Source organism: Psittacula echo, assembly GCF_963264785.1.
Source record: "Psittacula echo genome assembly, chromosome: 4".
NCBI classification, from domain to species: Eukaryota; Metazoa; Chordata; class Aves; order Psittaciformes; family Psittacidae; genus Psittacula; species Psittacula echo.
The window spans coordinates 115,287,949-115,304,522 of NC_137738.1; the positions used below are offsets into that span (position 1 = coordinate 115,287,949).

Here is a 16,574-nt window from a genome sequence, read left to right on the forward strand (position 1 = left end):
TTTTTATTTATTGAAGGCAGTTCTTCTTCAAAACCTTCTACAACAGTTACAAAGAACTACATCTCCTGAGAACATACATGCCTGAAGATGGAGTACATTCTAGGAAATATGTGATCCTTATGGTAGATGTGCTAATTCCCTAATAAGTACTCCACTGGGTTTTTTTATTTAAGCTAGCTGAAATAGAGTCTCCAAGTGCTGATCAACTCTAAATCTATTATAATGGATATAAATCTGAAAGAATTCCACTGAAATTACGCTGGTGGAAAAGCCAGTGCCAGACCATAAATAAGCCTCATGGGGAAAATCAAAAAGTCTATAGTTCCTGGGAGCTTTATTATTGCACCAGCGGAGCAAGGGTTTCTCCCTAACTGTTCCCCAAGCCCAGGGGTAGTCAGCCTGTACTTTCTCTAATGTGTAAGGGATGGAAGAAATCAGAAGAGAGCACATAATAAATCAACTGACAGTCTCTGAAAAATAGCTGTCCTATCTCCTTAATATGAGAGAGAGTAATGTTTTGAGGGCAGGAAGAATTCGGCTTTAGACTGAAAACATTCCCCTATAGGGGGACAAAAAATGATCACTCTGTAGCTTAATCAATCTCAGGCCTCTCTTTGAGGGAAATAGCGTGTTGCTTGCAACAGCACGTGTAATAATGTTTGCTGAAATATAAACTATGGCCGTATACCCCAAGATGAAAGGTCAGAAGTCAACTGAGGATCTGGTCGCAGATGTTCGGCAACAGAGATCAAAACACAATCTATCAAATTCAGTACTTTTCCTCGAGGAACAGGTTGCAGAAGTTGCTCAGCCCCTCTCCTTCCCAGTAAGTGCACTCGTCCCCTATGTAACAAAGCTGTGCATTGCAAATTGCCAGGTTACTCCAAGACAAAGTTCACATTTCCTATTTTCTCCTTGTCCTGTGCTTATTTTAACGTTTATACAGTGAGTTTGTTCTTATCCACAGCTCCCTTGAACCTCTGCAGTGTTTTTCAAGTCCGTCTACCAAAGTGAAGAATCATATGACACCATTTAGTCCTCCCCCAGCCCTTGATATATGTTTCCTAAAGCCGACATTTGATATTATGGAATGTGTTGTAATCAATTCTTAAAGTTATAGCACCACTGGATTTTTATTAACTTGCACAACAACAACAACAAAAATCCAACAGAAAAATGGGTCCTCGTAACCAATCAGCCTTGTTATATCCTGAAAGCTGCTTTAACAAGCAGGGAGTAATATAGTGTAATTGGTACTCCACAATTTAATTGTTCTGTTCTTAAATCTAATATTGCAGCTGTGGGTTAAGTTTACACCACAGCTTTCAAGAGAACATGAAAGTGTGGTACATCTGTGCAACAGAAAGCTAAACATCTCTCATCTGATGTGTTTACAATGACATTTGATAGCGTGGAATTGTTTGGAGTTCATTCTTAAAGCTGCAGAACCACTTTTCAATGCTGCAAAAAAGGGAAAAAGCCTCCGATCTCCTTCAAGCAACTCAGCTCACATAAGGCTGGCGATAACGCTGCTGCAGGCATTGCAGGGAAACTGCCAGCTGTAACAACTCCTTCAAGTATCTTTGAGCTTTTGTCACTGAGGCAGTAGAAAAGGGGACAAGGACATCTTCCATAATCAGTTATTTGAAAAACAAACCACTCAGAAAAGTCTGCAAGTAAAACAACCTGACAGGCATAATCTATTTCAAGAAATGGTATTAAATGAGTGACTTCAGCACATTTACAAACGGCAGAGATTTCAGTTTTACAGGTGGCAGAACTGCTCACGGTATACATTCACATTCTGTATAACTAACAGCTTCAGCATTATGTACTTGTTAGTGAATTTATTAACCCCATAAGTAGTTCAAGAAACATAGGAATGGGCCCATAAATGTCATCTGCAGTTTGTGAACTGCAAGTATCTGACTGTTTTGATCAAGGTTTTTACGGGAAAGTTAAATGGTTATTAAAATTATTTACTGCTGCCACACGAAAAGGGAGCAAGCCTGCTGAAAAACTTCGGTTGTGATAAGATGCGATAGGCTGTAGGTCAAATGTGTTAGCAGAAAAGCATTTCTGTTTATGTCCAAGCTCCAGTTTTTGTACATTATGAAGCTTACAGAGTATTTAAGTGGCCCAGAAAGGGTCTGTGGAGGGGAGGAGGCATTTTCCCTTTGCCATAGTCCGCTGTCAGAAATGCATGATCTGATCAGGCTACTTTTCTTGTTCTCAGCATTAGCCTTTTTCTAACATTTTCTGTCCTTGTAGAAATGCATGGTAGGGAGACTTAAAGAGGTGACTTTCTGTTCATTCCTCTGCAGCAGTCCACACCGATGTCTTGATTTATCCCCTTTAAGAGATAAAAGTCAATCTCACTGATGAAGCTCAGCTATATTACCATACTACACTGGAATCCATTCAGGTTTTGAACTTTATTATTTCAGTCACAATTAAGACTATCTAAGCCTCTTCATAAAAAGGGGCCATATAACAAAAGCTGTACGTTAGCAACTCGATCAATGGATGCATTCATTCTGCATCGAAAACACCGTAAAAAGGACAGATCTCCTGGGGAGGCAAATCTGTATCAATATTTCAGTCTCTTGAATGCAGAACTTTGATACAATAAGATGCAACACCCGAGCTTCCCCTCCTTTCAATTAACTGAGAAACAAAAATTGTCCTTAGAAGGGGAGAAATGCATTCGTATTTTTTAGTTTTCGGGTTTTCCTCCCTTTCATAACATTATAATGTTCTCTTCATGGGTGGAAAACTTAATCTTCAAGTTCAAGCCTAGTTTCTTCATACAGTTCGGGATGAGATGCCTTGGAATACCTGGAATATTTCAGTTGTAGAAAATCTCCCAATTCATCCAGAGCACTCAAAACCTGTAAGACCATTATATTGTGTTAATTCTCTTGGAAAAGAAATGAAGTTCTAGTAACCTCTACTTTACAGCAGAACAGGAAGATTATAAAAGCATTAATTAAAGAAAGTTTTAAGGGCAAACAGGCAAATGTTGCTTTCATTCTCCTGTAGCGAATGTCAACGCAGTCATGGATGTACAATAGCATCTATAAGAACAGAATTTGCTCCTTCAGTAGGTCATGGTCTATTAGTAAGTGCATCAATTAAGCACAGATGAAAAACAATGCTGTTTTTCTAAAGCACAGCGAGATAATAATCCAGATAAAAAGTTATCTTTGCTTGTGCAAAAGGAATGTGTAAGGTAATACTTCAGTATTCTCCCATAGATCTCAAAGACTGGAGCTGCCACTGCATTTTCTTAGATGGCACTCAGCCCACAGTGCTGATCAGACTCCTCATGAATAGTCTGAATAGTTTAAGATGTTTTTAGTCCATTCAATTTTCTGCTTGTATTAATATCACAGGCATAATTAATCATGCATCAATATTGTAATGCAATTCACTAGCTGTGCCCTCAGCTCTCAGTAGATTCAAAAAGTAGCCAGGGAACTCCATGCCACAAAGAAGTAGCTCAGTGTTTTGAAGCATCTGATCCACATTCAAGAGCAGCCAACCTTTTGCCATCAAAGAGGAAAACAGCAATTTTGATTTTGAGCCTGTTTCTGTTAAGCCACTAAAACGAGCTCAAGAACAAAAAGGAGTAATTTAGTAATGGTTTATGCAGAGAGATAGCTTCAAGATCATTAAGGAAGTTATTCTTGGGAACTTGCCCTTTCATGGATCTTTCCTCTTTTTAGTTCCATGCTGAGATTCAAAACAAATTTTGCCAAAGGGAAAAGTTTTCATTGTGCTTGTTACCTGTTGTTACCCTGGGTTTGGGCATATTCACAAAGTGCTTGTCCTAAAAACTTTTCCATCTGCAAGCAATTAAACTCAGGGCATTTCCATTCCTCCATGCTGTAAGGACATTTCAAGAATGCCACAAGTAGCATAGATAGCAAAGATCCCACTTTCAAAGGCAAAAATACTGCATGTTCAAGAATGATGGATGGGGAGTGGGTCAAGCCTTCACTAGTACTAGGAAGCAGCAACCTTCAGGTAGCAGGAAGTGAACATGCAATGATGGCCCAAAAATGTAGTGGACTTGACATCTGGGGGTGGGGGGAAAGGAAGAAAATCAAAGCAGCAAATCAAGAGATTAAATTTCAGATCAAATTCATTACCTATTACAACTTACATAAGCCAAAATCTACAGTCAACAGCAAAAGCTGACAACGACCAAGACAAGTAGGTAGCTATGCCCTGTTCTATGCAATATTCTCTTTATGGTATTTTACTTTGCTAGTAACTATTGCACCTTTAAGAGCAGCAGGAATTTCACTGTGCACATGCAAGGCAGATTTTTTGGTGGTGTTTGAGAGGCCTGCACTGGTGTGGGAGCTGGTCAGCTGGGCTGAGCTCCAGCCTTCAGCTCTGCATGAATCTCAGGATGCAAATGGAGAGGCATGGGCTTTCTGCAGGCACAGGTGCTTGTCTGGATGAAGGGGTGGCATCTTTAACTCAAATGCCTTCTGTGTTCACAGAGTTTTTGCTTTGACCATCATACTTGTGCAAAGAGAGGAAAAAGCCTGAAATTTACCATTAAGCCTCTGTGTTTCGTGCCTCTAGGTTGGCTTATGCCGAGAATGAAAGAACGTATATCAAGCCAGGCCAAAAACACCTTCGGCAAGAAAGGGAGATGGAAAATTTCAAAGAGTTTATTTTAAACACATTTCTGACTGCATTGGAATGAAGGTTTATGGTGGAACTCTCAACATACTCTTAACAGTATGTCTGCTATCAGTGAAAGATACAGAACTGAGACAGGCCAGACAGCACCAATTAAATTTCATTAGGTTCAAACAGATCCAAATACTCTATGCCATTTCCACCTGTACCCCCAAGGCTGTCCCATACACTTCTGCAATTCAAGAAGCACTTGGAAACATGGAATGAAAATAAGAGTATGGAAAACTTGATTTTCAATTATTTCCATATCGTTTCAGGTTTCATACTCTGAGAGTTTTGACCTAGCATTTAACTTTTGTCTTGCTATGCTCTTCATGTAGGTCTTTATTAGTGATGACAGATTTGGTCACTATTAGAAATAGAAGAACATAATAAGTTAACTGTCCCATAATTTATTTTTAAAAATAGAATATAGAAGGCTAAAATGCCTTTAAAGATCAAGTGACAGGGCCAGAAAAACAAATGTAAAACTGAATTACTGAGATTTGAGGTAACAGACACACAGCTTCTCCCAACCTCCTTTGCATCTGAAGTTAATTTCAGTAGGCCATCTGCTGTGCTTACCGTGTCTAACATCTCCCGTGTATGTGCAGCAGACACACAAAACCGAGCCCTGGATTCTGTGATAGGAGTAGCTGGAAACCCAACCACAACCACCCCAATGTTCTTTTCTAACATGCGTCTTGCAAAAGCCCTAAGGAGAGAAAAAGAAGAAAAGAAACAAAAGTAAATTATCTCCAATAAACTGACCACAGAGAGAAAACATTCAAGTAGAATAAAACAACGGGTAAAATCCTCTCTTCAACTGAAGTGGGTGGTAATATTCCCATTGAATTCAATAAGAGCCAGAATTTTACCCGTAGGACTGAGATTCTTTGCTGCTTAACAGCTCATGAAGACAAGTGGGTGTCAAATACTAGAAGTGTGATGGCAGAGAGAGGGCACTGTAGAACAGACATGATTATGTTAATGAAAGGCTTTGAGTGCAAATCAGAGTGTGGCCATGTCCCTAAGTACAGAAGAGGCTGGACTTCTGGAAGGTATGAGAAGTGGGTTCCTGCACTTCAAAAGGAATAAAACAGTCTCTTTGATAGTTTCTTTGCTCTCAAGTTGCTCTGCCAGTATGGGAACCTTTTCTGTGGTACCTAGTAGATCTACAGCACATAGCCACCCTAAGCTACTTGCAAATAGTCCTTATATTTCAACCATTACATTAAAGTACTACTGACTTCAGGTCTGTGTGTTCAAGTCAGTGCATGAGTGCTGCTTGATAGGTACTGAATGGTAAAACATGCTAAAGCTGTTCAATGATCAGATGGGAGAAAAAGAACATCCATCCAAACCAATTCATACATCAAAGGAAATGTATCTCTTTTAATGATAATAAAGTTAAAAAAAAATACAAATTCAAAATGCTATCAAAAGTTAAAAAAGGATAAGAGAAATTTAAAAACATCTAAATACTGTAACAGCTCAAAATTAAGTCTAGGGCCAAATTTAAAAGAGAACATAACTAAACAATGAATTCACCTAACAATGTGTGTTTCTCCTGTGAAGAAATCTACTGCACATAACTATATTTTTCCTTAGTGGATACTAAACAACCTGAATGAACTTGAATAATGTTTGGTTTGCCAATAGGGATTTTTTTCAGTACTTACCCTATCTTACCAGGCATATAAAGGAGTAAGGGGACAACAGGTGAATCATCATTGCCATAAATGATGAAGCCCATTTCATGCAGTCTTCGTCTGAAGTATCTTGTGTTTTTCCCCAGCTGGCGTACTCTCTGGAGCCCTGAAACGAGCCAGTCAGGAGAACAGTCAGTGCAAGGATCATAACTGGAGTCTAGGAACAGGCAAGAAATAGGGCTGTGGGTAACAGGTCAAAAAAGTTTGGGTAAAATGTAGGTGTTGCTATTTGATTCTGAAGAAAAACATGAAATGAGCTGAATTCAACTACATTGATTATTATGGCATTGTAGGATGATAGATATACTTGTACTTGTGAGGAGTCTTCTTATTGGCAAAAAAAATCTATGATTCTATGATAGGTAAACAATTCCCTTTACTGAATTGTGCTGAATAAAGCCTAATGAACAACACACAGCTATTGAGAAGTAGTCATATGTCTCTATAGACATAGAAATGTAAGTAGAATACGTTCTTTCTCAATACAATTCACTATAAAGGGAAATAACCAATGTCTACAGATAATACTGATGTCAGCAGATGCCTTATGTTTCTCATTGACGATATATCTTATACTCTTATAGCTAGTTCTATGCATACATGTTTGTTTTGTTTTGTTGTTTGTTTTTATTATTATTATGTTGTGACTGTAATTAAGCTTAAAGTAGAAAATATTAAGCATTATGGGGCACCTCAAGCTGATGCTTTTGTTGCAATTTTTTAGACAGAGGAAAAGCATGTGATAAACTTTGTTATTACACAAGGTCTGATCTTCTGCAGTTTGTTACCAGCATTCAGTGTAACTCCAGTTACTGTAATATGCATCTTGATATGTAATCCCTTGCTGAGTTCTGCTTAGATTCTCTGTCCTCTTTTCTCGCTATTATTACCTCAATATCATCATCTGACAACAGACTTCAGTCATTCAGGACTTTCAGACGCAAGTTTTGTCCCTGGCCTCATTCAGTCATGAATCTACTGATGTGTCCCACAGCAAAACTGACAGAAGAATTGAAAACAATTACTCTTTTAATGCAGGAAAACCACAAAAACCAGCACTGAAACAGTGTGCTTGAAAAGTCATCTCAGCCTTTTCTATTGCAGTGTTATTAAGGAGGTGGTTTCTGACAACAGCAATTGCTTCCCCACCTGTTGCATACAAAAAGGGAAGAGCCACACTCAACATTACTGTAGGTAGGAGATACAGTATGTCCTTTCCCCACTCCACCTGCATTATATTTCATCAGTGAGCTGATATATGTACTGCTCTTCCAATCTTGTAAGGTGCTGATGGGGATGGTGTCACCTGCCCTGTACCCAAGTGCCTCCCCAGTACCAGTCCTAAGTTCACGCAGCCACATGATGCATCACACCAGGTCTGTCATCTGTCTGACCTCACCAGAAAGAAACCAGCCACCAGTGTCAAACAGACTGATTCTCTAAACCTAATCACTGTGTGGCTGCTTGAGCCTGCCCAGCAGAGGTGGTTGGATCATGTGGTAAGACTGGGATTTAGCGAGACACATCTCAGTTACACTCTTAAGTTTAATTTTCCTGCCGTTCATAGCCCATACTTACAATATCACTTACATTATGTCACCAGACATGAACACTGAAGCCTCCAGTAGAACTCATTTCCTCTTTTTCCCTTTGCTTTTAAGGTGCCTTTCCACAGATGTATTATGCTTTCGCTCCCTATTTCCTTTATCATTTTACTTTACTGTTTGTTTGCTTCATTCTTCATTTACTATTTTCTGCTGCCACCCTTGTCCAACTGGATGCCTGTTTCCTAATTTCCCATCTTCCTCCTTGTAACCACAAGTCAGGCATTTGTAGCTGCTACATACCACCTTCGGCAGATTCATCCTCAGATCACGTTCTGCCCCACCGCCTGCTGTGGCACATTTCTTACTGTTCCCTCTTGGCTAAGGTGAGGATAACCACATCTACACAAACCCCTTTTCCATTAATCATTTCTGAGCGTGCATAGGTTTGAACAAGATCTACTGCTTCATCTGTTCTGTATCTTCCCGAGTCAAGGTTCTGTCAGTGTTCTGGCTGGGAAATTTATAGGGAAACTGGGACTTGCTTCACAGTGATCAGTGTTTTGCTGAACAAATTAAAAGATCTCATAAAACCAGTGCATTTGTAACTTTATGCACAAAACTGCCCACGCAGACAACCTGTTAGTTACAATTTCAGTCATTCAGTTTAAAGCATTCAGTGGAAGAGATCTGCTGGGTTAGAAAAGGCCACAAATAGTTTAACCATCTCTCTAATGCTGCTAAAACAGAAACAGCTGTGCCAGAGCAAGGAAAACAAATGAAACACAAAAGCATCCTACTACAAAGCTTTCCAGTCACTAATAAAAACAATAGTCTGTGGTATTTCCAAAAATATTTTTGGTGTAGTAGATCTCAAAGAACCAGGAGGAAACATTGAGGAGGAGGAGAAATGGGGGCAGGGGAGATGGCAAGGAAAGGCAGCTAGAGAACTGCAGAATAATGAGTCTGAAGCCTAAAGAGACACTTTTTCCTTTGTCAGAATTTGTGAAGATGTTATTAGCACTTCCTGAGTGCCCAAATTACAAGGAGGAGGGTGGGGGAACAACCTGAGCTGGGGGCTCAAACCCACCGCTGCTTCTTCCTATCTTAGCAGCCTTGAGCTAGTTTCCAAGCTCTCAGTCCACAGCATTTGCAACTACTAGATTTTCAATTAGGGAAAGTTTTCATAAATGCAGATGTTCTTGGCGAGTGCAGTTTGAGACTTGCTGCCTTCTCCTTTCTATTCAGCTGTTTACCGCAAAGCTGGAAACAAAGTGTCAGCCATGCAAGATTCCAGGCCCTTTGGTATTTATCAAACCATATGCACATGGCCCAGAGTCGATCAGTTTGTCTCTACTTATTTTAGGTACCGGAAACTTAGACTCCAAAGCAAGATGGGGAATCCAGGGAAGGAAACATTAGAGCTGAAAGATGAGTTTCAGGCAATCCCCCAAAAGTCAAACTCTTCTTCCTTTTCCAGTCTTCCCTTGCTAAACCTATATCCTCAACCAGTTCATGACGGGATGTATTCCCTTTTCAAGAGTCCCTATAGAGCAAATTTTAAGCCAGCCAGTGCTTGATGCGAAAGAGCCACTTTAGCGTTTTAGCAACATTCCAGAATAGTAGTTTTGTTTGCAGGGTTTTATTAAAGAGCCAAATAAAAGATCAGAGCACTCACATATATCTGGAGGGAAAAAAAGCACATTAGGAGACGATTGCTACACACACTGGATTTGTGGGTGGGTGGTTGGGAGGAACCTATTTCTTTACCAAGTGTCAACACTTTCCTTTCTCATGTTAAGTTTTGTTGTCAAAGACCACATATGCACATCATATACACAGGCATCTTATATGCTGTCCTGATAAGAGCAATAAAACCCCTAAAGTTTGTAAATGTATTTCAACGCTCTTTTTTGTTCCTTTATGGGACCCTCCAATGTCAGATAAGGGGCAGATCTGAGAAAAATATTTATTTTGGTCTCCTTGGCCCCATTTTTCCCTCACACTACAGATTAAATCAGTGTAAGAGTGGTGAATAGCTTAGAATCAGATCTTAGTCCAAAATACCAATTTAATTGTGGTATGTTTAACCAAAGGCACTGCATTTAAAAACTCTTTTCTTTGATTCTTGAGGCTGTGATCTTGCGTCCTTCATTATTTATTCAGTGAAGATCTGTGGAGTTGGACTCTTGAGCTAAAATAATAGAGCTGCATCTATTTTGAGTGTAAGAACTTACCCTTATGGCACCAATAAGAGGATCAGGTCTTTAGACAGTGATATATTGGTTCAAAAATTCTTAGTTTGCAAAATTCTTGAGGATTTACAATCTATGCAAATAGCTTATAGCACAGCATGCAGGATGTCCAGATAGCTGTATTCGATAAAACATGGGAACCACAGTACAGCCAATGTTCACAGAAAACATCCAGGACAGGGACAAGTGACCCTCAGCTAATTAAAACTAAGCCCACTAATGCTTCAGGTCCTTAGCTCAGGTTGAGTATGACCTTAGTAAGAGCTCTACATCTTCTTATTAGCTTAAATAAGAAGGGCCGGAAAGAGAGAAAACGGAATGATGAATGTTTCTTGAATTCTACAAGTTGACAGGCTAAGAAAGTTGGGGCTGTTCAGCCTGGAGAAGAGAAGCTGTGTGGAGACCTTGGAGCAAATTCCAGTGTCTGAAGGGGGCCTGCAAGGATGTCAGAGAAGGACTCTTCATCAGGGACTGTAGCAACAGGACAAGGGACAATGGGTTCAAACTTAAACAGGAGAAATTTAGGTTGCAAGTAAGGAAGAACTCTGAGGGTGGTGAGGCACTGGAACAGGCTGTCCAAAGAACTGGTAAATGACTCATCCCTGGCAGTGTTCAGGGCCAGGTTGAACAGTGTCTTGCGCAACCTGGTCCAGCGGGAGGCATCCCTGCCCATAGGAGAAGGTTGGAACTGGATGATCTTAAGGTCCCTTCCAACCCAAACCATTTTATGACTCTATAATTCTAAGTTATCTTCATGCTGCTTGGAACTCACAGCAATACACAGCCAGCTTACTGGGATTTTGTTGAAATACAGGGTTAATTACCTGGACGGTACAATAAAAGCAGATCTACTGCATCTGCAATCACCTACTGCTGGCAAATTTACAGCTTACATTTGTTGCACTGCTTTAAAAATATTTGGTTTACTGCAAAGTTCTAAGGTGTTGGCAACTCTGGGAAAAATGTTGATTCTATTTTTATTTGACACACATTTTTAGCTCATTAACTGCTGCAGGCTTTTCTAAGGCTTTATAGCTCAAAATTAATATGGTTTAGTTTAAGGAAAAATAGAAAAGGGAGAGAGAAATGATAAAAGATAGTGGCTTGCTCATAATTTCTTTGAAGCAACAAGCCTTTTAAGAGAGCCGCTTGGAGTAAGAGGCTTGGTAGATGCTTTGTCACATGCCAGGCTATGGCTTTGGACCTGCTCTCAGTGACCCGCTCCGGAGTTTGACAGCAGGAAGACATCCTCACTACACGTCTGAGGACCTGACCTTAGGCCGGTATTACCTGGCACAGCTCCATGCACTTCAGTAGAGCTTTGCTATTTATGCCAGCTGAAGACCTTATCTTGGCAGCAAAAGACGCAGTAAAACTATCAGCTCTCTGCAACAAAAGTTTGTTTTCCTCTTCCAGAGATGTCTGTTTTTCGCTCCTGAAGGATTTTAATAAGCAGAGAAGCTGACTGTGCTCAGTTCCTGCAAAAATATTGTACCTTTGAACTCTTCCTGTAGGCTTCTACCCTTTGGAAATTCTGACTCAGAATATTGAAAGCAGGAATAAGCAACCTGTAGCCTTTCATATCAAGATCTCAGGTGTATTTTAATTGAAGGAGAGCTATTTTTCCTGAACCCATTCCAGGGAAGATAATCCCGTGCTGTACTTCTTTTGGCATGCAGTGGACTCTTCAAGACAGAAATCCACCTGCTTTAATCTTCTCCAGATGTTGTTTCATAGGGTCTTTCTAGGTAATTAGTTACACAATCAAAGATTTACATACTGGTGTCAGTGTGCCTCTTCAATCTGTGCTCCTTGGGTAGAGGACTCCACTCCCTGCCCTCCTCTACTGAGAAGTAGATAGTAAAAAGCAAACTTTCAGAGGCTGAAAAGAAATTTGGAAAACAATAGCTCTTCCCCACTAAACTGTTGCAGATGGACAGATTTTCTTTTTTTTCCCTCTGGTTCCATTATAAAAGTAATGCACATTTACCTCCATGTGCATTAAATCACAAATAGAATGCTATAAAACTGAGGTGCCTAAAGGAAATATGTTCTCAGATAAAAAATCTTCATAAAAAAAATAACTTTGATATGAATTGGGGAGAAGTGAAGACATTTTCTTCTGCAATCTAATGCTAACTAGAAACCTAGTAATTTCAACTTAATTCATCTGCTAAATAAGCCCTTAAGGATTTATTTAGTCAGCCCAATTTTAGCTGTGAACTGCTGCAATATACTTTCCGGAGCAGATGAAGGGAAGAAAAAGCAGCAATTTCAGCTGAAGCGAAAAAGAGAAAAATTGTACAGATTCTGTCATTTGTACCTTATTTCACGAATGAGTCAGCTATGCCTACCCACCACCTTGTCTCTATTCAGATAAATAATGTAAGCAATCAGTGTCCTGCACAAAAGCAGGGACAGAGCAGCCAGCCTTGGCAGAGCCTTATTTACTTCCAGCACAGGTGATTAATCACAAGGCACGTCAGTCCCCTTGCCGAAAGCCAGCGCACAACTGCTCCATCTGTATCACATTAGGTGTTTCTGAAATGCCAGGGATCTAAACACCATTAGGAAAGGCACTTCTCTCCTTTGTGCTCCTCAGGCTGATAACAGCACTGGATTCCTTGGGCATCTGCAAGCAGCATCTGGAATGGAGGAGGGATGCTCACGCTCTATCCTGGCAGCAAAGACACCCTTAAAAGGCGACTGTGTCATGAAGCTGTGTGTTGCTGTCCCTGGGGAAAGCATAACTTTCTTTGCTGGGGGACAGGCTATGAGTCACATCCAAGTCTGATCACATCCCTCCTCAGCCTGCAGTTAATATTATTTGTGAATACAGGGGACACAATCCGCATAAGGTCTGCTAGAGGACTACAGCACTGGTTTAACTTGGTGCATGGAAAAAGTGACTTCAAATGAGGTAGAATTTGGTCAATTCTCAGAGCTCTTGCAAATCACTGTAAACACTATTACTCCAAAGCCTGTGTTGTTCAGATCAACTGGCCCTTCATGGATAAGTATGGCTTCCTTTAAGATGAGGACTGCATGGCAGGTGAGTAAAGGTGACAGAATTTAGCTCTGCTTCATCATCCACTGCTTGGGAGAACATCTTTGATGTTCAGCTTAGACAAATAATCACTACCGCACATCATTGTCATTAGCACCTTCACCCTCGTAGTGACTGGGAGCCCTAGTCACAGAGCCAATGTTCTGCAAACAAGGAATAAATTCACTTAAGTGGTTTAAATGTACACACATACCTATCTGGAATATTAACATAAAATTAAGCCGGGGTTCAAGCATTCTGCGTGATGAGGACCCAAGAGAAACAGTAGTTTCAAAATGAAACAGCAAAATAAGAATTTGAGAGGGAAGAGTAAAAAGATATACTCAGGGATGACCGATTCTGCAAGCCATTTTGAGCAGGTTCAAGGGGTCCAATACTAAGTGGCTTGCAGAATTAAAGCATGCAACTATAGTTTCATGATCAGTTTAGTCTGGCACAGATTTTTTTTGCTGCAAAAACAATTGTTCCTCCCAGCTCCAGCTACTCAAGTCCTGGCACTGGGGTTCATGTAGCCATACGGTAGATTGGCTGAGGGAACCAGTTTGGCTGTAGGCTCACGATTTGTGGGAGGATTGGTTATTTTTCAGCTAGATCAGTTCTCTGGTTCAGTTCATTGCATGGCTACATGAACACTAACGCTTGGCGTAAGGAAAAGGGGCACAAATAAGGGGACAAGGAGATGACAAAGCAAAAAGGAGGGCAAGACTGCTTTTCCTTGCACCAGAGCTGGCTTAGGCTAGGTTGTAGTGATGTGAAACTAAGGGGTTTGGGTTTGCAGAGGACACTGACCAGCAAAGCTAAAGTTTTCAAAAGACTGCTAAGCAGATAGCAACGGAAAATGTTGGAAATTGAGCATTTCAAGAAGCTGGTCCTCCAGTTCTGCAAAAATCTAAGGTAGACGGAAATGCTTTAAAAAGGAACCTTTTAAAACCAGATCTTTTTAATGCCAAGCTGAAACAGAAAGCAGCATTCTGCAGCTTCTCACAAACCAAATGAGCTCAAATGCAAGAACTCAAAGTATGCTAAAACCAAAAATGAAAACTAGTAGTTGCAAAGAGATAAACCAACCGGCATGAATGGAAAAGTAAAGGACCATCTTAAAGAAACAATGTCTGTCTGAAACATGTCAGGAATTACCTTTTCACATAACAGGGGCAGTAAGTTCCTGAGGATAGGGTTTGAAAATTTTCAGTATCCCATAAAAATATGGAAAATGCTATTGCTGTTGGTGAATTATGGTTTGCCAGGAGTTAAACATTCAAATGAGGCCTTTGCAAATGCTGCAGTTCTCTTTTTACACCACTGTAATCTATTATTAGTCATCAAGAAAATTGCTTTAGATTTTCCAGCACTCTTAATTCTGTTTGCCTAGTGCTTTTGTGTGTTACCTATCACATCTTAGGTGTAAAAGTACACTTTTGGTATTCTCAGACAGAAAGGGGGAAAAAATGGTCCAAGGTCACAGCTGGAGGGGCTGTGTTGCATGCGAGTGTACTTGAAAATCTGTGCATGGTCCAAACACTCTGAGTCAACTACAGCCTCATCATGGGGATAAAACCACTAAAGCAGCTGTTGAGTTTCCTGACGTATCTCCAGTGGTGTAATGAGAAGCCATGAGGAGAACATAGAGAGAATATCTATATTGTGAATTATAAAGAGTAAATGCCATGGGAACTCCTGCTTCCCATATCTCCAAATAAATGAGGAGGCACATGTTTGAGATGAAAAGGCCACAAAGGCTTAAGAGGGATAAAATGAGGGTTTTTTTATAGACTACATGTACTGAACTGTGGAACTTGCTGCCTTGCCACATTACTAAAGGAAATACAGCTGCCAGAACACTAGAACAACTCTATAACAGGAACTATGATAGTACCTATGACATTATGGTACCAAGAATACATGTGTCTGGTTCTACAAGCTGTCAATTTTCAGTGCGCTGTAGAAAACATGGCGTTGAAAAACACCAGGACTTGTACTCCACTAAAAATATGATTTCACATGAAAAGAGAAATACATTTGCTATTTTTGTCAGTTTCTGACTCCTCTGATAGCCACTCAAGAAACAAAGGACTTGGTCATAGTGACCCCAACCTACTCCTCTTTCCTAGGCAGAAACAACTGTCCAGTTTTGAGGTAATTAATGTCTTCTCCTAATTCATAATTTCTTGTGCTTCATTTTCTCAAGTCACAGCAGAAAACATGGCAAAAGAAAGAAACTGTAATAGCTGTCTGTGGGCTCTGCAGTATCCTTCTAGTCGCGAAATCATGACATTAATGTCTCACAACTATCACAGATACTCTTATGGGATATGCCCATTCCTTTATAGATGGTTTTTGTGTGAGATACAATGTCTTCTGTATCTTTTTACTTATGTCAGTGCAAGGTTTTCAAAATGAGAACATTCCCATCCAAACTGGAGTCTCCTGGTGCAAAGGAAGGCAAGCACACATCTTGCTGGGACCCTTCCATAGCACTTTGCTGACCAGAGATGAACAAGGATTGTCTCAGGTACTAGCACTGGATTGGAAGGTTGTGTATTTACTACAGTTTCTTGTAGGCACATTTGCCCCTCTTCCTCTCCTTCCCCACACCAGGCCCTTTTTGTTCACAGAGTCTCCAGAATGTCTTCTCAGCACCTCATTTTGGTCCTAGTCTCCATCCTTATCACCCACTTGTTATCCCTGTTGTGCTTGTCAGAGTGTCTTCTCTCTTTAATCATCCTAATTCACCTCCCTAAGTGCCTGACAGTGCAGGATGGATGCAGGTGCTCAGGGCCCCACTCCTCTGCCTAGGCTGCAGATGGCGGATGCTCTGCTCATGCCTCTCCAAACTGAGCTGGAAGATGCTCCTTCACGCAGTGCATCTTCAGATTTGTCAATATATATTTCAAATAGAGATTATTTTGATACTTGTAACATCACAAGACTCAGATGGCAGTTCATAGACGTGGCAAATATTGCAAACTTGGCTGCCACAGTCAAAATCTTCCACCCTAAGCCTGGAGAAACTGAAGATCTTTAGGAGAAAAGGGTTTTGTTAAGAATTATTTTTTCCTCACCCCCTTTTTTTCCCCTAGATTATCATCCCCCCTATGTGCATATCCAGCCTCCTTCTATGGAAGGGCTGAAACTTTTCTGTTATATAAGAAAATCGTAGCCTGAAACAGACACCTGCTCTGGATAATTTCCACCTAAACAGTTTAGGTTTCATAGAATTATATTTAGAGTGCTAACCTATTCCTTTTAATGAAGCTGTACCCCTGTGTCCATAAACATCTATCCTTATGCTGCAGTC

At 40.4% G+C, this 16,574-nt stretch overlaps 1 protein-coding gene across 1 annotated transcript in view; it reads right to left on the bottom strand.

Annotated features, from left to right (window-relative positions):
- Positions 1-2,777: 2,777 nt before the first annotated feature.
- Positions 2,778-16,574, bottom strand: part of SPTLC3 (serine palmitoyltransferase long chain base subunit 3) — a gene marked incomplete at both ends in the record, with an annotated part of 92,049 nt that continues 78,252 nt past the window's right edge. Inside the window, 3 exons of the mRNA XM_080616057.1 lie at positions 2,778-2,891; positions 5,284-5,413; positions 6,381-6,516. Of these exons, the coding sequence (XP_080472183.1) occupies positions 2,778-2,891; positions 5,284-5,413; positions 6,381-6,516 (380 nt within the window). The remainder of the gene's footprint in view (positions 2,892-5,283; positions 5,414-6,380; positions 6,517-16,574) is intronic.